The 25,248-nt window shown below is 40.9% G+C and overlaps 1 protein-coding gene across 1 annotated transcript in view; it reads left to right on the forward strand.

Annotated features, from left to right (window-relative positions):
* Positions 1 to 4,415: 4,415 nt before the first annotated feature.
* Positions 4,416 to 25,248, forward strand: part of LOC133531057 (uncharacterized) — a 39,930-nt gene continuing 19,097 nt past the window's right edge. Inside the window, exons 1-4 of the mRNA XM_061869152.1 lie at positions 4,416 to 4,617; positions 4,692 to 4,898; positions 5,891 to 6,028; positions 12,379 to 14,143. Coding sequence (XP_061725136.1) covers positions 4,585 to 4,617; positions 4,692 to 4,898; positions 5,891 to 6,028; positions 12,379 to 14,143 — 2,143 coding nt within the window. The 5' untranslated portion in view covers positions 4,416 to 4,584. The remainder of the gene's footprint in view (positions 4,618 to 4,691; positions 4,899 to 5,890; positions 6,029 to 12,378; positions 14,144 to 25,248) is intronic.

Below are 25,248 nucleotides of genomic sequence, written 5' to 3' on the forward strand. Positions count from 1 at the left end.
CGGTTGCTTTGCTCCTTTTGGTCGCTTCGCTCTTCGGTCGCTTCGCACTTCGGTCGCTACGCTCTTCGGTCACTTCGCTCTTCGGTCTACAGTCGGTCATTATACATATCTCAAAATGATATCGTCAAAGATATATAACGTTGCTCTACTATAACAGTGTTGATGCCAATGTAATGATTGAAGACTTTAATAGTATTGGAAGTAGCTTTACGCATGTAAATATAAGGGACTAAAGAGCAAAAATATTTAAGGTTGAGCTAAAGTTTACAGGACTTGTAAAAATAATGAAATATAAAGGAGGTTCTTGTTACGCTGAGGTAATTTAATAGGTGTTAATGCGGCCTAAAATACCTTAAACAAAATGTACGCAATGTCATTGCCCTTACAGACAAAGAAATGCTGTATGTAAACAACATATAGGAAAAAATATATCTGTAAACCCTTTAACCCAAATTTATGATTCGTACTCATATCACGCTGTTATATTATATACTCCTAATAACTTCAAACGTCAGCTTTGATATGCTGTCAAGAATATACCATATCAACGAGCCTAATGTAATAAATCCGGTACAATTTACTTACGGATTCTCAGCTCCAAACTTCAGGGGAACATCGCCGCATCAAACAAGAGGTGAACCGCCGTTGTTGCACTATCCCGCGACGCGAAATAAGTGCTGTAAATTGTGCAACCATGCAACTAGAGTTATGCTGCCACGTGTTGCTGTCGCTTGCGCTAAGTAGCTAGATTAATAATCGCAATAAAGGGTTGAAATCCTTTAACAATAACATTATTATTGTCTGAAATGTAAATGCTCGGGTTGTCATATTGTCTTGCTGTAAAAGAAAGCTTAAATAGTTTTCATTTTTCGTCGCAATGCACACTGTACAGTTTTATTGTAGGTAACGTTAAAAAATGTTACTCCTTAAAATGAAGTACAAGTTACAAGTCATGCCAGATATTTTTTTCACAAATATATCATAACTCAACACATAATCTACCTAAGTTCCTTGCCACTTGTTAGCGTAGTAGCCATCATCGTTCAGATACGCATAAGCAGATGAGATTAGCTATTTAGTTATAAATAATATCATATTACTATTTCTTGATCTGTGGTAATAACTAAAATTAGTCCATCTATATTTTCAAAGTGATAAGTTTCAAATACTTAATACCTACAGGATACTCTACTAGTAATTGTCCAGACTTAGTTTTAAAGTACTTACATATAGCCTTGATATTTATGGTAGCTTTACAATGAAGAAAATTCTCCTTTATCTACCTCACTCAAAGGCTATTTACCGAGGAAAGTATTGATTGCTGTATTCAAAATTAACTTTAAAGTGTCGTAACATAAAATTAGATTATATTTTAGGGTCAGTAACGCGCATGTAATATACCTCTGCAGTAGCGGGCATTCATAGGCTACGGTGATTGTTTACCATCAGGCAGGCCGTATGCTTGTTTGTCTCCGTTGTAATTACATCCAGAGAATGGTTGGTAAATTCTAAATTATACAAAATGGTTTGTTTATATGGTTACAGACAGAAAATGCCCATCTAAAACTTATTTAGAGCCAACTAAAGCTTGAAAACACATTTACACTTAATGGCGTCCTGGCTTGTAAATGACATAAAAATAGTTGTACCTTGTGAATATTAAGATATATACAACTTTATCAATATACTACAGTGAAATCAAAGAAAGTTTTATACTTTTTTAATATTAACGAAATGAAATACCAAGAGCAATTTCACTCCTTAATTTTATTATGCTATACATACATTTTACATTTATACTATGTGGATACATAAATAATTATTTAAATTGGATATAAATTAATAACTTCTAGGTGGTACGTTGTTCTCTTTAGTCAAAATCAATAATATCAGTATGATCGTAACATACTGATTTGATATCGATATTTTATTTTATTTTCGCATTCAGGATTTGAATTTAAATACAAAGCTCTGAACATCTGCTAGTAAATAATATTTGTTGTCTTGGATTTGGATACGAAGTATAATTAATAATCAAACGAACTTACCTGTGAAGTTTGATTACAATTATGCGAGTATCCAAATCCAAGACAACAAAGACCCGCCCCCCATCCCCAAAAATGAAAATAAAATAGTCTCTGTTAATAACACAAATATAACTCTGAAATAATGAGTACTGGAGGAGCTATGTCGAAGCAGGAACGCAGCGTAGCGAGTGAGAGGGACAGCGCGAACTTGTTTTTTAAATACTATAATCTCTAAAATGTGTGACTTGGACTGCACGATAACGTGTACTGCTGCTAGTAAATAATATTTGTTGTCTTGGATTTGGATACTCGCATAATTGTAATCAAACTTCACAGGTAAGTTCGTTTGATTATTAATTATACAGTCCAACGTCAAAAATTATACGAAATTCGATTGCATTATACGAAATCGATTATATCCGATTTTTTTAGTACTTACTTCAAAAACCGACTTGTATTTAGTACTTAGTACTACTTAGAAACTAAAATCCCTTAATAAGTAGCGCTGAAACACAGCACAAAACAGTAAAACACGTCTCACAAACACCCATCATATAGAACACCAAACCGATCAAATGGTGAGTCTAAAGTCAAACTGTGCAAACAGTTTTGTGGGACGTTGTATTTAATATTAAGTCAGTATCCACTGTATTTTATTGAAATAAAATAATAATAATAATAATCCGCAGGGCAGCTTGTGGCGAGCTGTTGGGAAGTAACGACCCCACGGACCCGAGTACTCCCGAGAGTCGGTCAGGGTCTCCGTCTCCGACGTGTCTTCGTCGGTCGGAGTAGACTCTAAGGGGACCCACAGGACTCTCAGCTCTGGCTTGCCTTCATTGGCCGTCCAGAGAGGAGTCGTAAGAGCTAAATGCTCCAAGGGTGGAAGTGAAAACTTGCATAAGACGCGAGTTGGCACAGTGGCTGTTATCAGCCACTGGGTAGAAAGCGGCGTACACCTCTCGACACCCCTGAGCCGCTCACACCGGTGTTGCTCCTGGTCGTCTTCACGACAGCATTTTCAGGGGCCCATCTAGTGGGCGGCGAGTCACCACCTGCCTCGATAACTAGTGAAAACATTGTTATGGCAGGTGTCCGGACCTCTTTGCAATAACCCAATCTCATTGTCCTCCCAAACTTCAATCCATAGACCGTTATACTGTTCACTTTTACTACAATAGTCCCAATACCTGCTGCGACTGGTTCATGGGTGTCTATTGTTGGGCCTGTGAACGGATTGTAGCAGGCGTTATACATGACATTAAAGCTCTCCAAGGGGCCTCTACGTGTTGGATCTATATCCCCATGCAAGCCTATCAAAAGACCGGGATTTATAGGCCCGTGAAATCCAAGGAGATACAATAATAATAATAATAAAGAAAAAAAACCACTCAAACCGTCACCGTATCGTATTATCAAGTTGGCAATCCGTCTCTGTTAATCCCGTGCTGAAATAGAAATGTGAAATAACCATTCGCGTTTTTTCGTATCCAATTATACCGAACGACTACCTATACATAATAGATACGATAATCAGTCCTATTATACGAAATTCGTATCGAATTATACGATCTGGCAGCCCTTGAGTTGACGCTTGAAAACGTAGAATGGAATCCTAGAAATTTAGAATAGAAAAGAATATAATCTGTGGAAGTGTGGAACTTGGAAGACAAGATGATTGCTGTCTATGCTCACGTTGTTTTCATTTCACGTAGTTTGATATGGTTTGATACTCTACGGTGTTATGTTACAATTATCATGAAATAATATCATGTAAAAGTATACAAATTTTCAATGTTACTTGAAAAAAATATTTGAATTGTTTTGGGTAATTTAAGTTATACTATATATTAAATTAGATTATATTAATTTTTTATGTCTTAGGCCTGACTGGTTGTTCTGATATTTCGTAAGACTGAAAATTCACCCAGATGTTCGGTTTCAAGGCGCTGTCAGTGTCAATATCAACTATCAAGATTCAAGAGTTGATCTGGGCGGCTACCAGGAAAATCGTAATTCGACAATTGCGGGCATTTTTCTCTGTCACTCTAATTACGTCTTAGTGAGAGTAAAAGAGAAAGATCCCCGCAATTTGCGAATTTTGGTTTTCGCGGTAGGCCCCCAGGGCGGCTACCGGGAAAATCGAAATTCGTCAATTGCGGGCATTTTTCTCTGTCACTCTAATTACGTCTTAGTCAGAGTAAAAGAGAAAGATCCCCGCAATTTGCGAATTACGGTTTTCGCGCGAACCACGTTCGACGTGTTGCCTCCCTGTCACACTTACGTACAAATGTACAAGTGCGACAGAGAGGCAACACGTCGAACGTGGTTCGCGGTAGGCCCTCAAGAGTATCAAGCGTTCTGTCAGCATCTTGGACTAAAAATAATAATATCTTTACTCTATGGTCAGCATCAGCAAATTGCAAATGGAGGATGACTTTTACTTCATTAGCTTGATTTTCAGCAATTTCTGTTATTTATGTGAAATTACAGATTGCGCCACGAGTATGAGTTAAGCCAGTTTCGATTCTTTAAATGGGAATATTCAACTAACAAGATGTTATTAACTATACACAATCTGCCGGGTTCTGTAAGTCGTACTCTTTGCTATTTGTTTTTTGATACAATAAATCGACGTCTGATAATATTGTTTTTCTTTCGCAGACCCGTTATGCAGATGTAAAAAGCTTACTGAAGGATAAATGCGGTCTGACGGAAGTTATCGTAGACAATTTGGTTAATGAGGGTAAAAGCAAGAAAGTCACCGTGGGGCTGGCAACTGAAGATGATGGCGCGTTTGTGGTCAGAAAACTCAACGGGTTGTTTATCAATGGGCAGCAGCTGTACATTGAGGACAAGAGGCGGCCCACGGTATTTACTTATTTATATTTGAGTATTTTTAGTCTAAATGGATCTAAAACACTAAGTATTGATAAATAAATAGTTACAGTGTTTTAGAATGAGTATTTAGTGCGAATAATGCTTTCCTATCGTATTTTCTCGGGATTGTTCGTATTTGTCATGCTACTTCAGTCAACCTCAGTACAGTCAGCGTCAATTTTATAATAAGAGATAATTCTCTATTATACCTACGTAAATAAATTTGAGTGTGGAAGATATTTAGAAATGCGAATTTTAGTGTTAATATATAACATACACAGAGTAATTCATGAGACATGAGCAGGACTACAGCCCACACAATCAGTAAATGTTAATGAATCGTTCACCATCATATTAAGTAAAACAATCATGCTTCTTTTCTGTTATTTAACTTTTTGGTAAGGAAAAATTTGAGTATCTACAATCATGGACAACCACCAACACAAAGATACAATACAACAGAATTAACAAAGATTAAACCGTTATGACAGCACTTTGATTATGAAGAAAATAAAATGTCACACTTGAATGAGATACGATTTGTCAAAAGTAACCAGGCTTCGATGACATTCAATTTGCACGTCACCATGATGCCACGTGTCCATCTTACGAATTTTCAATCTGACGGTCACATAACCCTGACACGAGTTTAACATTTTTTCCCCATCGTAAGTGCACAGCGCCGCTAAACAAGTTTTCACTTCAAAAACGATGGGATAGGATCTTGTATTTTCTTATGACAGAAAGTTTTTATTGAAAATAAAAATAAAGCTTCTGGAACTTGGGAGGTTACTGAGGAGATTGTAAATCTTATGCTTTGGTGTCACTTGGAGTGTCTATTGTGTGGAAGTTTGTCTTCCCATCTTGTTAGAGGTCTTCTCGGGCTCCATTTGCAGCCCCTTGGATACCAGTTTGTTAGGATTTGGTTGGGATCTCTATGAAAACTTTTTAAAACTAAAGGTATTTATTGTGTTTGTTCATAGGCTGATCAGCCGTACCGCCCAGGCGGCCTCGACCCTGTGCAGCCTAACACCATGATGCAACCCGTACTAGCACCTGTTGTTCCGGCATGGAACCAGACTGTATCCATGCCTTACATGCAGCCGATGCCTGTTGATCAAGTAAGTGGTATAATACAATTATCATAATTGGTGACTACTAGCAGAAAATGTGTTTGCAACAAGTGATTGGAAATAAATAAGTTGGTTTTATTGATGTATTATATGTCAGACCGACTCTCGCACTGCAGCTACTTTCCTGTTACAATGTTCCGACTCAATGTATACAGAAATAGATTTGATATCATCAGTATAATATAACAGATGTCTCAAATCAAAATGGCATGTAGTTCCCATGAAACCTTATATTGCAACAACATGAACAGATCCATATATGAATAGCTGGGTCCACACAGAGCGAGCATACGCGCGAGGCAATAGCCTCACGCACAAACCGGCCAGTGTAGACGTGCCTCAGCGCTCGGGCGAGGAAAACGCATGCGTCGCCTCACCGCCTCACCTCACCCGGCTATTAGGAGGGTCCAGACAGAGTGAGCAGACGCGCGAGGCAATCTCCTCGCGCACAAACCGGCCAATGTAGAAGTGCCTCGGAGGAGGCGGCGCGCGCGTTTTCGTCACGGGCGCGCCAACTCAGCCGAGGCACGTCCACACTGGCCAGATTGCCTCGCGAATCTACTCGCTCTGTGTGGACCCGCCCGCCTAATGATGAATAATCCTGTTGTGAAAGAATGATCTTGTAACAAGCATTTCAGATTACATTTTTATCTGATGGATTCCTTGAAAATAGTGCTGTGGTTTTTAAAAGGATGCTTTATATCCTTTGTTGTACTCATATTTTAGCAAATTTTCAACTTTATGTGGATGGTTAGAAATTGACCAGTCAGTTGTTGCAGTAAGCTGCATAATATACTATACTGTGTAAACTGTGCATTTTGGTTCTAAGTAAATGGAATTCTCTCCTCTCCATTACATTTACGCAAATTTTAAAGCAATGTTTCATCTTCGCTGCAGCAAGCTTTAGTGTAACTCGTAATAAGCATACTTTGCATGGGGTCTTTCAATCCCATCCCGCAGTGAATGTGTTACAACCTCCGTGTAGGGGTGGATGTTTTTTGGGAGAATTCTGAAAGCCACAAACCTGAAAGTTGAAGTTTACATGCAAATGTTTTATTTGGTTTTATCCAGGAGGCAAAAATTGCATAAAAAAACTATCAAAGGGTGTGTAATGGACATCAGTTAACAAGTACATTTCTGGAAGCTATTGCATGGCCAGTAGAAAGCTGGTTGTCTATGGGAAAGTTGCTTACTTGCTTGTTAATTTTTTCATTAATGTAAGCTAAAATTAGTCTGGCTTATAATCTCACTTCATAAAATAGGTCATGTAGACTGTAATCATAGAACTTCTGAATTTATTTCTCACGGATACACATACACCAAAGACTTGACAAGTCTTGTTGTAAAGGAACAAAGCAAAAGACAACCCATCCATTTTATGCCAGACATCTTCAGAGAGAAATAGACTGTGGCACAGCAATAAAGGGGCAGTCACTCTGCCTTATGCTATGCTGTCTGTGGGTTTACGTTTCGTATAGCTATGCAAGGAAGGATTCTGTCCAAATAAGTGCCAAGCATAAGCCACAGTGATCAGTGAGCACTGTGAGCAGTGAGTGAGCAGTGAGCCTTTACTTGTGAGTTGGAGACCTGTAACCAAACTTTATGATATCTGCAAAACGTAAGCAGTAGATACAAAAAACCGGAACGATATCGCTCGAGGAAATGCCATCACCCATTTTTCTCGTACTTAACTATGTAGAAAAATGGATGCTTCTTAGCAACAACAACGGGAAATCTCGCTACTCCAAATGGTTGTCCGTGCAAAGTTTATTCGATAAATTTGTCGCTAACCTCTGTCCTGACTTGGAAAGTATCCTTACTTTTGTTTATTAGTGTGACCATTATTCTCTGCTACAAACAAGCAGGCTGTGAATTGTGTACCTGTTTTCTACCTTAAATAGATGTCTGCACACTTGCTCTCTATGTGATAGGTTATCTGTGCTTTGTTATAAATACGAAAAAAAAAAACTTACCATTAATTGGTATATCTAAAATATCAATATTTTAGGTATAAACAAAGTTTGGTTGGAAAATAATCGATACAAGGTGCAGCACTAAGAAATGCAAAATTGTATGGAAATTACTTACAGGCATTTCTCATACTAAATATTTACCTTATCTGTGCTTTGTTATAAACACGAAAAAAAAAACTCTTAGCACTAATTGGTATATCTAAAATATCAATATTATAGGTATAAACAAAGTTTGGTTGGAAAATAACCGATACAAGGTACAGCACTAAGAAATGCAAAATTGTATGGAAATTACTTACAGGCATTTCTCATACTAAATATTAACTTATCTGTGCTTTGTTAAAATACGAAAAAAAAACCCTCTTAACACTAATTGGTATATCTAAAATATCAATATTTTAGGTATAAACAAAGTTGGTAGGAAAATGACCGATGCAAGGTTCAGCACTAAGAAATGCAAAATTGTATAAATTTTACTTACAGGTATTTCTCATACTAAATATTTACCAGTTACAATCCCTATGTAGCACACCCTGAGCTGTGCAAATAACCCTTCGCGGCGGAGGGTGATTGAGCAACGTATGTTAACCGAAAGACAATTCGATTGCGAAGAAACGCAGAGCAAATTAGTATGGTGCTGTACGAACGAATACGTGTCGTCGTGTATTCGCCCTTATAGATATCAAATCGGTTTTGCGTGAACGATCATTAACCGTTCCCCGGCGGTAACGGCTATACCTTAGTTGATAATTTAATTTATACTTTAAGAATTACCGGTTAAGGTAATGCTACGAAAAGATAAAAAGTTGATATGTACATATATCACCATTTTGACATGAAGCCTTTAACAGCTTGACAGATGATTTAAGCATAAGGCAATGCGGAACTGGCATTTGTGGCAGCCGAATAGGGATTGCAATCCGGTCCGGCGGATCCGGTAATCCGGCCGGATCCGGCACTTTTCAGGAGCTACCGGATCCGGTATAATAAAAAAACGCCTAAATACAGCACGCGCTGTGCGTTTCAGATGAGGAAAAGACAACGGATACGAGGTATGAAGTTGAACAGAACAAAAAACGAATGAAAAAGTTTAAATTTAGTAAGATTTAATATATTTATTATGACGATGACTGGGAACAGAAGAGGATTTCTTCTTCTTTCATGTTGGTGGCACGATATGACGATTACATAAATACTGTAATAGAAGGAAATATTAAAGGATGGAGATAAGAGGAAGGCATTTGTAATTTATGCTAATGAGTAGGTTAATGTCGTGTCATAATGTTGTGATAGGAGATTAACCGACTACTGTTGGGCTCATCAGTATGTGTGAATGAAGAATAGATGATAATATTGATAATCTTTAATTTTCTCCGATATATGTATATATATGATAAAATATAGATTATTTTCTATTCAAATTTAAGAGAGAATCTTTTGTCTTTACAACTTCATCCAATCTTATGCAATTTTCTTCATCTCCTGGTACATGCTACTCTACGTCTAGCCAATTATTTATTTGAGCTATGTAACTTTTCTTAGGGAGTCCCTTTCCGCGATGGTTTTTCAATTCTACATTCTATTATTTTTCGCATGAGATCATCGTGTCGTGTGTTGTTCCTTATAATTTCACTAATATACTTTTCCATAAATTAAAAAAAAAGTACATTTTTTTTCGGAGTCTACTACTTTTTCGGACAAATAAATTAGAGCAAGATAATACCAGAGCGCATTTAATATCATAATTGGTTAAAAGTAAAATATCTTCGTTAAAAGTAATAATTAAAAAAATAGTAAGCGTAGGAGTTGAATATAGAGTTCCGGTTACTCCGGTTACTATATTAGCGGAAAATCGTTGAGCATTAGACTTTTTGTTTGCCGCGATATCTATTGTCGAGTAGCAGTAGGTACTGAGAGTTCCGCTACTCGATGCTAGATGTATACTACGAAAATATTAAGCATTTTGGTACCAAAACTGATGTATGGAGTGAGCACTCTATGTACTTCTTATTTCTCTATGCTAGAATGGATGTCAACGTTAGAGTTTGTGAGGAAAGAGAAGAGTCGTGGAATGTATGGGGCCCAATACATTCCACGACTCTTTCCGAACAGACTCTACAAAGAATTCAATCAATGAACAGTTACGAAAACTTGTCCTTTCAAGGAGCTCCAATTCCCACCCCACATCCCATCATCAGGCTTTGGAAACTAATCAAATTTATAATTGTAAACGAAAATTTGAACACTTTAGAACTGGTTACATACAATAAATTACCGATTTAAAATTTTGTTTTTAGAGTGATATTGACATTGTGACACTTTTTACTACCAAGTTCTATTTTATTGTTAAGAAGTTATTTATTAACTTCAAATTATAGAATACGTATTACGCAAAAAACTAGAAAAATATGTCATTGAATTAACTTTTATATCCCTATACCAAACCGGATCCGGTCCGGCCGGATCCGGCCGGACTACGGCCAAAATCCGGCCGGATCCGGCCGGATTGAAAACCAATCCGGTTTGCAATCCCTACAGCCGAAGTAGGAGGTCAAGTTGGCAGCAACTTTTGGAGAATTGTGCTTCTTTACGCGTTTTCGGGCAAGGTGTGTCCCGCCGAGTTTCTAGCTGGTACCATATTGGGATACCCTCCTACAATTTAGGAGGGATCTTCTCGGGTGAGAGGCAATAAAGCTATTTGGCGTTCATTGTAATATGCCTTTAGTACCGTTTGGTAACCAAAATATCGTAGCCAGATACAGAATGGGAATCAAGATTCCGAGTTTGTAGCCGGTTACGTATTGGGCCTGCGTTCTACCGTTTGGTAACTATCTACATAACAGGAATCTAAGATTCCCTGTATGTAGCCAGTTACGAATTGGGCCAGAGTGGTACCGTTTGGTAACTAGCTACAAAACAGGAATCTAAAATTCCCTGTTTGTAGCCAGTTACGAATTGGGCCAGAGTGGTACCGTTTGGTAATTAAGTTTTGTAACTGGCTACAAAATGGGAATCCAAAATTACCTGTTTGTAGCCGGTTACGTATTGGGCTTGCATGGTATCGTTTGGTAACTAAATTTTGTAACTGGCTACAAAATGGGAATCCAAAATTACCTGTTTGTAGCCGGTTACGTACTGGGCCAGAGTTACTGATCGGAGTTTATTCTACCAAATAGATGTTATATCCGAAGAATATCTGCGAATAGATGCAGAAATTGCTAGAGCTGTTAGAGAGCTACAAAACAGTGTCATAAGCATAGGGCACTGTATCGAAATAGCAAGCCCATTTGCAGTTTGAAATGACATCCCCAAAATAATAAGCACTTTTTTTTATTTCTTTTTTAATACAAAGGTTGTATTTCGGAAAATTCTTATTATGAAAATGAATAAAGGTTTTTTTTCGTTACTGTTGTGTGTACATTATTTTAAAAAATTAGGCAATAGAAAAGTCCCGTTTTGTAACCAGTTACAACGAGGGATATTTTTCCCGTTTGGAAGCTGGTTAACAACCGTGGCTACGAATCGGTAATTCAAAAGTCCCATTTTGTAACCAGTTACAACGCGGGATATTTTTTCCCGTTTGGAAGCTGGTTACCAACCGTGGCTACGAATCGGTAATTCAAAAGTCCCATTTTGTACCAGTTACAACGCGGGATATTTTTTCCGGTTTGGAAGCTGGTTACCAACCTTGGCTACGAATCGGTAATCCAAAAGTCCCATTTTGTAACCAGTTACAACCCGGGATTTATTTTCCCGTTTCATAGCCGGTTACCAAACGTGGTTACAAATCGGTAACGGAAAAGTCCCAATTTGAAGCCAGTTACGAATTGGTATTTCTTTCCCGTTTCGAAGCTGGTTACCAATTTTTAGTTACCAAACGGTACTAAAGGGTAATATGCCTACTTGAAAAATAAACTCCATTTATCTTTAGGTGTTGGAACCAGGCATTGTTGTGGATTTCGCGACTTTTCGTAAGGGGTACCTACCCTCCTCCATCCATCGCGATCTGATGCGAGCTCCAGCGAAGTGTCCGTATCGATGACCAAAGCACCATGTCGCGTTTCACGCAGTCCTTAGAATAAGACGCAGAAGGGGACGATATTATTGTAGCAGAGACCGTTATTTATTAACTATCCATTTTCTGCTACGCTTTTAATTCCCAGGTATCCTTCTTACAGTCTTGTGTCAAAATAGACAAAATTAGCTGGTACTTACATGCCAGCTTTACAGCTTACTTTTTAGCCAGCAATAGCGATATGTGCAAGTCCATTACACACTCTAAAAAAACGAGGATGTTCTTCGTGCTGCGCCCATGATTGTATAATACTTGGGCTATATATGTATGTCTAACAACTTTGTCCACAGACCTTAGCTTATACGGGCTATGTCGGCGTTCCTCAGGCGACGTTTTATACGGAACCCTACCCAGTTTCTGCTCAAGTTCCTGGGTACTCAGGGTACCCGGCTGAAGCGTACGCTCCTAATAAAGAGCCTAGAAACCATCAGGAGCCCGGTGATTGGGGTAGGAACTCGAGGGAGCCACCTCCCGAAACGTTCCGAGACAAGGATAGAAAACGTCGTCATTCTCCCGAAAGATCAACGGCTGGTAGCAAAAGATCGTCTAGACTTGACAACTTTAACAAGTCGAAGAATCATCGACAAACTTCTCCACCTCACAAACAATGGGCGGACGAGAATCGCGTTTTTCAAGACAAGTTCTCTCGTCAGAACCAAAACGTTGAACCCCAATATCAACACAGAGAGCCCAATCCTGACTACCGACAATCAGATCCGATGTGGGAACAACAGCCACGCTGGAATGAACCCAAACCTCGCGCCGAACGCGAGCAACAGTGGGGCAACGATAATCGAGGCTGGGAGCCACAACCTGATAAAGCGTGGGATGATCAACCTCAATGGCGTGAAGAACCTAGGCAATGGGACAGCCAACCGAAACCGCAATGGGATAGCCCATCGAAACCGCAATGGGATAGGCCACCAAAACCGCAATGGGATAGCCCACCTAAACCGCAATGGGATAGCCCACCGAAACCGCAATGGGATAACCGAGCCAAACCGAAACGGGATAACCAACCCAAACCGCAAAGGGATATCAAACCCAAACCGCAATGGGATAGCGCGCAGCAACCGCATTCGGATAATCAACCGAAACCCCAATGGGACAACCAACCTAAGCCACAGTGGGATGACCAACCGAAACAGCAATGGGAAGATCGCTTACCCGAGGAAAATATTCGTTCAGAATGGTACGATCACCAAGCGGCTAGAGATGCACCGCGTGGAAGTGATCAAGAGTTCAAACCGCGGGATCATGGTCGCTACAGTGACTCCCGGCCTCGAAACCAAAACTTTGAAGAAGCAATCAGCGATCCCGTTTGGACCAGAGATCCCGAGAATTCCTTTAGTTCTTCAGGCAGGCAATCAAGACCTGCAGAAGAATCGCGAAGGAACCGGCCGAGATCCAAAAACGGATGCCAAGAGAGTGATTGGCGTGATAACAGGTCGGGCGCACCCCGAGACCGCTCGGGCGGCCGTCAGAAGCCCGATTACGGGAAACCGAAGGAATATCCTTCTAGGGAGTTCAAAAGGCAGGCGAGACCCGAACATGGCCCGCCTAAGGCCACACCGAGACAGGAGACACCTAGACACGAAAGAGACGAAGCGTACAGCGCTAATACGAATAATTTTGTTAAAGCCAAGAAAACGTATCCGCCCGTGTCCGAGCGACCGGTTAAAAAGCCTGTTGGTGTTGAGGTGCGTTTAGACAAAAACAAACCTCAAACTCTTCGCTCAATGATAAATAAGGACAAATCAAATCGTCTCCAGGCCACTGCTCTGATCGCCAAAAAAACCATCGGAGTAGACATCGAGAAACCTTACGTCCCTAAAGGGACTCTGGAATCCTTTATTTTCAAACAATTGAAAGCGTGCATTAAATCGCGTGTAGACGTAATATTCGGCGAGGAACTGAGTTTGCATATGGCTGATGTTATTCAACGCTATAGGGCGAAGTTTCCTTTTAAAGACGATAAGACGTTAATGGTGCAGATTCGCGAGAAAAGTACGAGGGAATACGAGGCGATGCCGCCAAAGGAGAAGAAAGAGGAAGGTTAGTAAATATTCTTTATTTGCTTTTTGAGAAGCGTATGTGTGGTAAGAGGAACTCTTACAAGGGATTTCTTACAAGTGTTTCTCTTGCCTTAATGTTTCTCTTATGCCATCTAACCTTACGCACTTTCGTCTCAAATGTGGCTGCGCTGAAAATGGTGCTGTAGACGGACTGGAAAATGTTTTCATGCAGTAGCTGTGTTGCAGCCGGAGTGGACACAGGTGGTCCATTAATCTGTTTTGTAATCGTAATTACGTTACAACACTAACCTCCTAATGACATAGTGGGTTTCAGTACTTTCGATCGCATTTTGCATTCCCTCTATGGCAGCGCCAAGCACAAAACATGAATGCAACTTTTGCGAGGGATTTTAGACTCACGGATTGGGAGGAGTGCAACAATGTTTACCTTGTGGCGATTTATGCCACGTTGTTGCTTGCTTTTACATTTTGGAACATTTAATCCAATGATCCGGAAACGATTTAATCACAATCTCTTCCGCTGGTCGCGGTTGTCTGACGTTTGATGGGGTATTATGCGTTCTGTCGGGCCTTGTTTGCCAGAAACAGAGAAAGGGTTCCTTAACACTTTGACCGCCAAAGACTTCAACTGACGCGCGCCGCTACACTCTAATGTCAACCTTTGTGCATTGCGCCAAGGTTCAAGGCGTGGCGTTCAAAGGATTAACTAGGCTATCGAGTGGTAACGATTTCCCTGCCGCTACAAAATAAGTCAAACAGGCAAAGATTTATAGCTTGAATCAGTCGTATTATAAGACACGACTCCTCGTCTGAAAGACAAGTGTGACAAGGTACTGAAGAAAAGGGGGTCCGAAAGAACATGTAGTATAATACCCCTTTTATACTGACCGCGTCCACATTGCATACTCCACTCATCTCATATTATTTATCTCTCTCCTCGGAGACGCAAAACACTTCGTGACGATATGGCATAAGCTTAATGTTATATTTATTGCGCAGTAATTGGGTCAATTTTGAGATTTTGATTCAATTCCGTCACACTTTTTATACCTTTAGGATGGATTGACGGAGTTTAGATTGAGACGGAAGCAAAAAGAATTATGATTGCAAATTAATGCAGTCATTTAGCGTTAGGTGCCTTACTACCTAATTCTTTGTTTACATTGATTGTTGTGAATAATCAGTTGAATTTTGTTCCAGTTGTGATATTTGATTGAACTACTACTCATGTACTTAAACGAAGATAAATGAAGTCACCATCAGGTGTATTTTTATATATAGGAGAGGACTATGAATGATGTCATAAACATAAGACATTTTGTGTTTTGGTTGAAAATATCCGTTTGCTATCGCTTTTAACGCTTCATAAAATGTTGTTTGAAAATATGTTACTTTCGAACCGTGCGTGTATCATATTAGAAAGGTACCTATGTATTTATAAAAAAATACATAGTTATGTACGTGAACCGCAATGGGTTACCTTTACCTTTGTTTCCCACCGTGGTATAGGAAAGTTTACACATGCGTCGTTTAAAAAATACCTATTTATGTACGCTATTTAAATCAATTTTGTACCTTGGTACATGTAGATAATTTCTAAATACCTGCATATAGTACCTCTCAAGGAGATAAACAATTATTTCGACTACGCGACGATGCGGGTCACACTTCTGGATTCGTATACGTTTAGGTTATTTGGAGCTGTAATCCTCATGTAGCTAGCGTATTGGAAGGGCATGATTCGGTTTCATCCTGATAAAATCGCTTCTTTGGATATTTAGTGATCCATCTCTACGTAAATATTACACATATTATGTTTCTGTTCTGCGGTCGAAAACCTTCAAATTTCGGCCCGCTCTGCTAAACAAAGTTGCCGCTTTCCATCGAACAGAAAAATACTATTCACACCTCGGCCAGTAAATAAGAAAGCCTCAGATCACATGTTTGTCGACCTCAGCTTCGCCTCGGCTGACAATTACATGTGTTCTGATACAGATTTCTATTATATGGTGCATCTCGAAGGGTCTGAAATCAAGCACCGGAATCTCTATGGTCACGAAACAAATTGTGTGATGGTCAAGGCTGTTTTGTCTATAGTTTCTTAATTTTTACCGAAAACCCCGATGATAACATAGATTTAAACCAGATGCCATTGACATTTTTGACGTAGCTCACTGATGGTCTTACCTATTAGATACCTCTAACTTAGCTTGCATCTGCCGGACTGTCCTTCAGGAAAATGATGACCTTAAGGACCGGACCATGAACGCATCAATGTGGTCGTACGAGACGACAAGTAGCCAAGCAGCTCCTTCGCTATGAAAGAAGGCATGTTTGATGGATCGGTCCTCTTGAACAATGAGATAATGTCCCTTAGACTCTTCACATCTCCATTTATTCGTCGTGATGCCATTTCGTCGGTTTTGCCGAGGCACCTTGCCACTACAAAATGTACACGATGCTGGTCTCCTATAAAAACAGCTGTTTTTTCAATAAATCCTGACAGCTCATTGACTACGACTTGTGTCCGTTATAGCAAGAAAGCAGGTAGCGGCCATAGACTTTCGTGCATTTTTTTAAATAATCACACAGCAAAAATATGTTTGAATTACTTTGTAGAAATGTGTACTCACCTTTAAGGTAGTTAAACCACTAATAAGTTTGCAGTATAGTTAATGCAGATTATTATCACATTAGCTTTATAAACGATTCCCAAAAAACAACAAAAAAAATACTTTTGGACACGAAGAAACTTAACCACGTTTCGCCATTTTGTTTCTCATGACAGCCATATGTCACTTACGTCAATATTGTCCATGGATCAGTGTTAACAGAATGCAGAAAATAAAAATCTACTACTTGGTTCCTAACGCGGTAAATTGAATCTGTCCCATTCAAAACCTGTCCCTTTCATGGCACTTTCCCCTATCAACCTTTTAACCACCGAAGTCTGATATATAAGACATATAATATCGAGCTCATTTCTCCGCAGTCTGATAAATAAGACAAAACTTCGTGTAACGTGCCGGCGGCGACACGAGCACGCTCGATGAACAATTCTAAGCGGTTAATAGGGTTCCCGGGATCTCTTCGGAAGTTCTTTTTATATACGAGCATTGATTATTCCAATCCACGGTATTGCGTTATTAACGAAGCGGCGTACCTACAGCTGTCTAAACAGACTCCTGGTTTAGATAATATGACCATAATATTGCGACAAAAGAGAATAAGAGGATGAAAACGGAATTATTTGCGCCACAAGCCGCTACAAAACGCTAATGTACAAAACAATTATGGTGGTGGTTCGTTAGATGAAGATGATCTCACTCCAGGGTATTGTTGAGATACTTAGTACATATGATATCGTTGAGCGCTTGACTAAGGATCCACTGAAAATATGATTAAAGAGGAATGTGATGTTTTACTAACGAATTTTCCGTTTCACTTTAGTATTAAAGGCAACATTTTAAATATATAAACAGATATCATGTTCGGATCTTGAAACCATCTACAACTGTTGTTATCAACTTTGTCCACAGACGGTGATAAAATCGGAGAGAAACAACGATAACTGGAGCAAACAAACAAACAGAAACACAGAAGACGTTTACATCCCTGCAATGTTTAAAGAGGAACCTGATAGGACTCGTAGATTTGTTGAAATAAAACAAGAGCCTGTTGCGCAAACCTCCGAAAGATCGAACAATACAAATGATGTTCACATCCCTTGCATACGTAAAGTACAAACAGCACCTGTGAGGGTGAAATGCGAACCTTGGGCCCAAACCTCAGATATCAAGCCAAACTCCATAAAAATAGAGCTATCGGATGAGTTCGAAACGAAATGTCACTCGCTTTTGCATTCTGACACTTTCAAAGAAGAGCTTAAACCTAAAATACCAAAAAAAGAGCCAAACAATGCAGAACCGATTGATATCAAAGATATAAAACACTTAAACAAACTTATTATAAACAAAGAAGAATTAAGTAAATTCAAAAATGAAGATTTCAAGGAAATGTCACACGAAATTCATATTCCCGTTACTGACGCTCGGAATATAAAACTCGCTAATATAAGCTCGGATAAAAAACTTTTAAAGGCAAATTCAAAAGCTCGTCGTTCTGCTGCGAAAAGTATTGCCAAACAGATCATGCAAATAGGCCGAGAACGCTTTAACTCTGAATACGGTATCCCCACATTCGCTCTGGAAAAACGAATTTGTACCATGCTTCTTCCACGTGTGCACTCACGACTTAGAGATTTATTTGGGGCCGATTGGAAAACGATAACAGACTCTCGTTATATTTATCAGAGATATGGCGAAATGTTTGGTTTCGATGAAAACTTACTGTATATTGATTTACGTAAAAAGTCTGTTAAGTCGATCATCAAACAAGCTATGCCAAAAAAGTCAAAAAAGTCCGAAAGACGATTTCAGAATATAGTAGCCAAGGTGAAGACAGAGATACTGTCAGGACAACCGGTAGTAAAACCAACTAAGCCAAAAAAACTAAAAAGGTCGGAAAGGCAATTTATTAACATGGTAGCCAAGGTGAAATCTGAAATACTTTCACAGCCGGTAGACTAAAATAGCAATTGCTTAGGGTTAGAATTAAAGAAGCTTCTGAAAATGTGCCTTAGATAAAGCCTCTTAAATAAGTGAAAGTTAAAAACTGTTGTTACCAAATATTATAAGTACTGTTTTTGCCTATTCTTCCTGACTTTAGACGTTTTAACGTTTGAATACTAGACACTATTAAAAGCAGATGTAGGTTGTATTATTTGCAAAGTGTCCGTATTAACCGGGTGACCGAATTAATTACTCTCTTATTTTGTATTTTCTAAACTATTGCTGTTATTAGTTTAGGGCAGAGGTCGGCAAACCGCGGTTCGCGAGCCGCATGCGAGTCTTCATCACGCAAAGTAATAAACACTTGAAATTCCCAGGCCAAGAAAAACAACGTTTGAGGCTCTTTGGGGTTCCTAAAATTAGTGATTTCTACAGCGGTTGGCTCTTCTTCTCAAATGTTTGCCGACCCCTGGTTTAGGTAAACTATCTAGGTTTTAAGTTATTTGTTTAAAATTGTTTGTATATCGAAGATTAACTGTCAAGTTATGTTTTTTTTTCTAGCAGCTATGATTAGTTCAGTGTGATTATCGAACAAGTCTAACCTGATGTGAAAGATCACCGTACATTACTTATCTTTCTAAAAATAAATAATTAAATTAAAATCAAGATTGTTTTTTTTTTCAAAAACTCCACTAGTATCGTTACCTTTGATTCTGGCCCGTTGGCTGGTTTTGTGTCCATTGATGATTAGTTGATTACAGATGATTACTATAACTAGCTTATATCTAAAATAGGCCCTTGTGGCATTGTATCAAGGATGCTGGCGGCATTTCCTCGTTGTATCGCAATACTGATACGTTGTGCGAGGAAGCCGCCAGCTTTTCGGTCACCAGTTACGTCAACCAGACGTTTCACGATTTCTCCAAAAAACTTGTGAACGCTGGGACCCCATTAATAAAATAGCTTGTGACAGGACATATTGGCCAATATCTTATTACAGTTAACCCTACAAAAGGCAATGTTCAAAATAGTTATCTTGTGGGACTAAAACTAACACTTTTACAATTCGCTTCGGTTGTTTGACGCAGAACGGAAATATTAAAGAAATTTATTTTACACAAAACATCAGACATTGTAAATGAAGAGTCGAAAAAACATACTTTTTTACACAGTAAAATTCAACTTCAGTGAAGTAGTTTAAAACATATATTTTTTACTGTTATATATTTTATAGATATATTAACCGTTTCCCCGCGTCTGATACTATAATCTCAAGCCCTATTTTGCTATAAGTGTGATTAAAGACGTCAATTTGAGGACATGCTTATTATTGTGAGTTAATTATACTTACGGATAGGACTTTAGAGAGAGGAAGAGGAAATGAACGACCTACAAGAAAATAAGCACACCGAGGAGACCCTTGATTGGCTTTCAACAATTTTACTATACAATCTTCGCAGAATGCCAATGTTTTGTATTTGTAAAACGCCATATATTGATGCCATTTCTTATCAATTTTGTCCACAGACGGTGGTAAAGTTGGAGAGAAACAATGATAATTGGAGCAAACAAACAAACATGGAAGATGTTTACATCCCAGCAATGTTTAAAGAGAAACCTGATAGGACTTCAACACTTGTTCAAATAAAATCAAATCCTAGTGCGCAAACCTCCGAAAAATCAAGCAATACAAGCGTTGTTCACATACCTGGAACAAATAAAATACAACCAGTACCCGTGAGGGTAAAATTCGAACCTTGTGCGCAAACTTCTGATATCAAGCCAAACATAAAAATGGAGCCATCAGATGAGTACGAAACTAAGCCTCACTCGCAATTGCATTCTGACTCTTTCAAAGAAGAGCTTAAACCTAAAATACCAAAAAAAGAACCAAACAGTGAAGAACCGATTAGACCTGAGGTGCACACCTATGCACTCCCACTCATCTACGCGAGGACCACCGCGGGGGCGGCAAGACGCAGGGGACGGCGCGCCTACGAACCGGCTCCCAGTCGAGCGGCGCTCGCGCCCGACAGTGCCGATCCCTACTCCGAGCACGACGCACGTCGCTTTGCCCGCGCGCCTACGCATACGTTAACGTTTTGCTTTCGGCTTTAAACTTTCCTATTTTCTATCGCTCTTCTTCAAACTGTTTCATCTTCTCTCTATTGTAAATTTCTTCTGTCATTACATCGCTTGTTTGGACTTAGTGGTTTTCTTTATAAACTATAGTGATTAGCGCCTATAGCTGGTGACCGCGGACGTTTATTGCAATACGCAATAGTTATAAGTAACAAGTTCACGCGCCGTAGCGAGATGTCTGGTCCTGACCAACCGTCAGCCGATCCGGCTACTCTACAACAGCCGGCTAGTGACGAGAACGTTCGAGAAGTTTCCGGAGCGTCAGTTGATCGAATAGCGTTCCGACTACCACCGTTCTGGCCAGAAGATCCTGAAGTTTGGTTTGCGCAAGTGGAGGCACAATTTGAAATAGCGGGAATTACGAAAGATGCTACGAAGTATTTTCAAGTTATACGCGAGTTGGACCATAAGGCAGCGCGCGAAGTACGGGATATTTTAACTAATCCACCTCAGTCTGGTAAATACGACAAGTTAAAAACGGAGTTAATCAATCGCCTGTGTGTGTCGCATGAAAATCGCAAGCGGCAATTGCTCATGCACGAAGAATTGGGCGACCGGAAGCCGTCGCAGTTTCTCCGCCATCTTAGGGCGTTAGCGAAGGATGACGTCAATGACGATTTATTGCGTACCATGTGGTCGAGTAGGTTACCCGGTAATGTTCAAGCTATTATAGCGTCACAGAGATCTGCAACGTTGGAAGATATCGCAATATTAGCAGACCAAATTATGGATGTTGCCCCCGGTTCTTCACAAGTAGCCAGCGCTAGTTCCAGTACGTTCGAGGACATGTTCGACCGTCTAGAAAAATCTATTACGTCACGCATTCAGGACGAGTTGTCGCAGCAGATTGCGCAGTTGAGTTTGAATGGTAACGGTCGCCGTGCGCGCTTTAGTAACAGGTCGAGATCACGCAGCCGATCAAAATCGCGGGGTCGGAGCCAGTCTAGGAAGCCAGGTATGTGTTGGTATCATAGCAATTTTAGTAACGACGCACGGAAATGCATACCGCCTTGCAATTTCAAGGCGGAAAACTAGTGCGGCAGTCCATCGAGGCGACTACCAGCTGTCGCACCGCTACCAGTCGCCTATTTATTACCGATAAGGCTAGCAAAATTCAATACCTTATAGATACTGGTTCCGACCTCTGCGTTCTACCTAAGAAATATAGACTGGCAAGCAATAGGTCTGAAAACTACATTTTAACTGCGGCTAATGGATCTGTAATTCATACGTATGGTACTATTACTCAACATTTGAACTTGGGATTGCGACGTGACTTTACCTGGAAGTTTGTGGTCGCTAATGTTGACAAACCGATAATTGGTGCTGATTTTCTCTCTCATTATGGACTTGTTGTCGATTGCAGAAACAGGAGGCTCGTCGACACCCTCACATCTTTGACAACAGCCGGGGAGCTCAGGCGTTGCGCACAGACGAGTGTAAAGGCAATCTCTGGCACCAGTGAGTACCACCAATTATTAGCTCGATATCCCACTCTGACGAAGCCGTCTGGTGTACCACAGGAGGTCAAGCATGCCACGGTCCACTACATACGTACCACGCCCGGCCCTCCGACATTTTGTAGGCCACGTCGTTTGGCTCCTGACCGTTTGAAGATAGCGAAGAGCCAGTTTGATGAGATGCTTCGTGAGGGCGTTGCACGCGTGTCAGACTCGCCTTGGGCGTCAGCGCTCCACCTAGTTCCTAAGAAAGGGAACGGTTGGAGGCCCTGCGGGGATTATCGTGCACTTAATGCCCGAACCATCCCGGACAGATACCCGGTTCATCACATCGAGGACTACGCGCATCGACTTTTTGGCTGTAAGGTTTTCTCAAAAATTGATCTCGTAAAAGCTTATAATCAGATACCGGTTTATTCAGAAGATATCTGCAAGACTGCCATAACCACGCCTTTCGGAATGTTTGAGTTTCCTTTCATGTCCTTTGGCCTTCGTAACGCTGCCCAAACTTTCCAACGATTCCTGGACGAGGTACTCCGTGGCTTGGATTTCGTATATTCATACATAGATGATGTCTTAGTTTTCTCACAGAATCAAAAGGAGCACCTGGAGCACCTGAAACAAATATTCGACAGGTTCCAGTCCTACGGCATCCTCATCAACGAAGCCAAGTGTACCTGGGGACAGCGAGAAGTCAATTTCTTGGGATTTGTCATCTCTGAGGAAGGCACTCGTCCAGTTGATGAAAAGGTACAGGCTATTTTGACATACCCAGAGCCCAAAACAGTGGGCGGCCTTCGTAGATTTGTCGGCATGCTGAATTTCTATCGAAGATTTATTCCTCACGCTGCTGAGAACCAGGCGCCGTTAAACAGTATGCTAGCTGGTCCAAAGATCAAGAATACAACTCCCTTATCCTGGACTCCAGAGCAGCTTAATGCTTTCGAAAAGTGTAAGTCCGGCCTAGCAAACTCTGCTTTACTAGCACATCCAGAAGTAGACGCACCACTCGCTCTCGTTACTGACGCATCAAGCACAGCCCTGGGCGGAGCGTTACAGCAATTAGTAAAAGGTGAATGGCAACCTCTAGCTTTCTTTTCGAAGAAAATGACTCGTACCCAACAGCAGTATAGCGCGTACGATCGCGAGCTACTCGCAATCTATGAGAGCGTGAGGCATTTCAGGTATATGGTCGAGGGCAGGCATTTTGTAATATATACTGACCACAAACCCATAACATTTGCTTTTCAGCAGAAAGACCGAAAATGCTCGCCAAGGCAATTTAATTACTTGGATTTTATTTCCCAGTTTACCAGCGACATACAGCACATATCGGGGAAATCCAACGTCACGGCGGATGCACTCTCCAGGATCGAGGCTCTCTCGGTGCCACCTGACTTCGAGACCCTCGCTCGAGCTCAGCAGAACGATAACGAGCTGCAGAATCTTGTCACTACGCCATCATCATCACTACGGTTAGAACGAGTCCCAGTGCCAGGTACCGACATTTATATATATTGTGATACCTCACTATCGAAACCTCGCCCATTCATCGTCACGTCCTTGCGAAGACAGATGTTTAACACCGTACATGGCATGAGCCACGCCGGAGTCAAAGCCACAACAAAGATGGTAACAGACAGGTTCGTTTGGCCCTCCGTGCGAAAAGATTGTCGTGCTTGGGTACAAGCCTGTGAGTCGTGTCAGCGTGCTAAAGTGCACCGACATACCTCTTCGCCACTCGGTACTTTCAAGACACCAGGACAGAGGTTTAGCCATGTTCACATTGATTTAATTGGCCCATTACCACCATCTGCAGACTACAGGTACTGTTTCACTGCCGTGGACAGATTCACTCGCTGGCCGGAAGTAAAACCACTCCGAGATATCACAGCTGAATCCGTTGCTGAAGCTTTGGTCGAAACATGGATCTCCCGATTCGGCTGTCCGCAAATCATCACTACGGATCAGGGTCGACAGTTTACCTCACGCCTTTTTAACGCCGTTACAGGTCTTTGCGGTGCCAGGCTGACCCGTACTACTGCATATCACGCGGCGGCGAATGGAATGGTCGAGAGACTGCACCGGACGCTCAAAGGAGCGATCATGGCCCATAATGACACCCGCTGGACTGACGTTCTTCCCATCGTCTTACTCGGTCTGCGAAGCGCATGGAAAGATGACCTGAAATGCTCGGCGGCAGAGATGGTATACGGTGAGCCATTAAGGATCCCGGGTGAGTTCTTGCACTCTAATAACTCTGACACGCTACAGCCGATAGAATTTGTTAAGCAGTTAAAAGAGCATATCTCAAAGATCAGACCAGTACCTGCGAGTAGTCATGCATCAAAGCCTGTATTTGTTCACAAAGATCTGAAGTCTTGTACTCATATTTACTTACGTACAGACTCTCTGAGAGGAGCATTAGAACCGCCATATACTGGCCCATATCGTGTTCTTAAAAGGACAGAGAAGACAGTCACCGTAGAACTTCCCAGAGGACCGGTGACTGTATCTATCGATCGTGTGAAACCTGCTTTCACTTTGAGTAATACCTCTCCTGCTAATCCTAATTTACTTTCTCCTCCGCCGATCAGGACCACTCGGTCTGGCAGACATGTAAAATTTCCTGATTATTTCTCGGCAGGACGCTGATTCTCCCAGGGGGGTGGTGAGGTGCACACCTATGCACTCCCACTCATCTACGCGATGACCACCGCGGGGGCGGCAAGACGCAGGGGACGGCGCGCCTACGAACCGGCTCCCAGTCGAGCGGCGCTCGCGCCCGACAGTGCCGATCCCTACTCCGAGCACGACGCACGTCGCTTTGCCCGCGCGCCTACGCATACGTTAACGTTTTGCTTTCGGCTTTAAACTTTCCTATTTTCTATCGCTCTTCTTCAAACTGTTTCATCTTCTCTCTATTGTAAATTTCTTCTGTCATTACATCG

Source organism: Cydia pomonella, chromosome 24, assembly GCF_033807575.1.
Source record: "Cydia pomonella isolate Wapato2018A chromosome 24, ilCydPomo1, whole genome shotgun sequence".
Taxonomy (NCBI): Eukaryota; Metazoa; Arthropoda; class Insecta; order Lepidoptera; family Tortricidae; genus Cydia; species Cydia pomonella.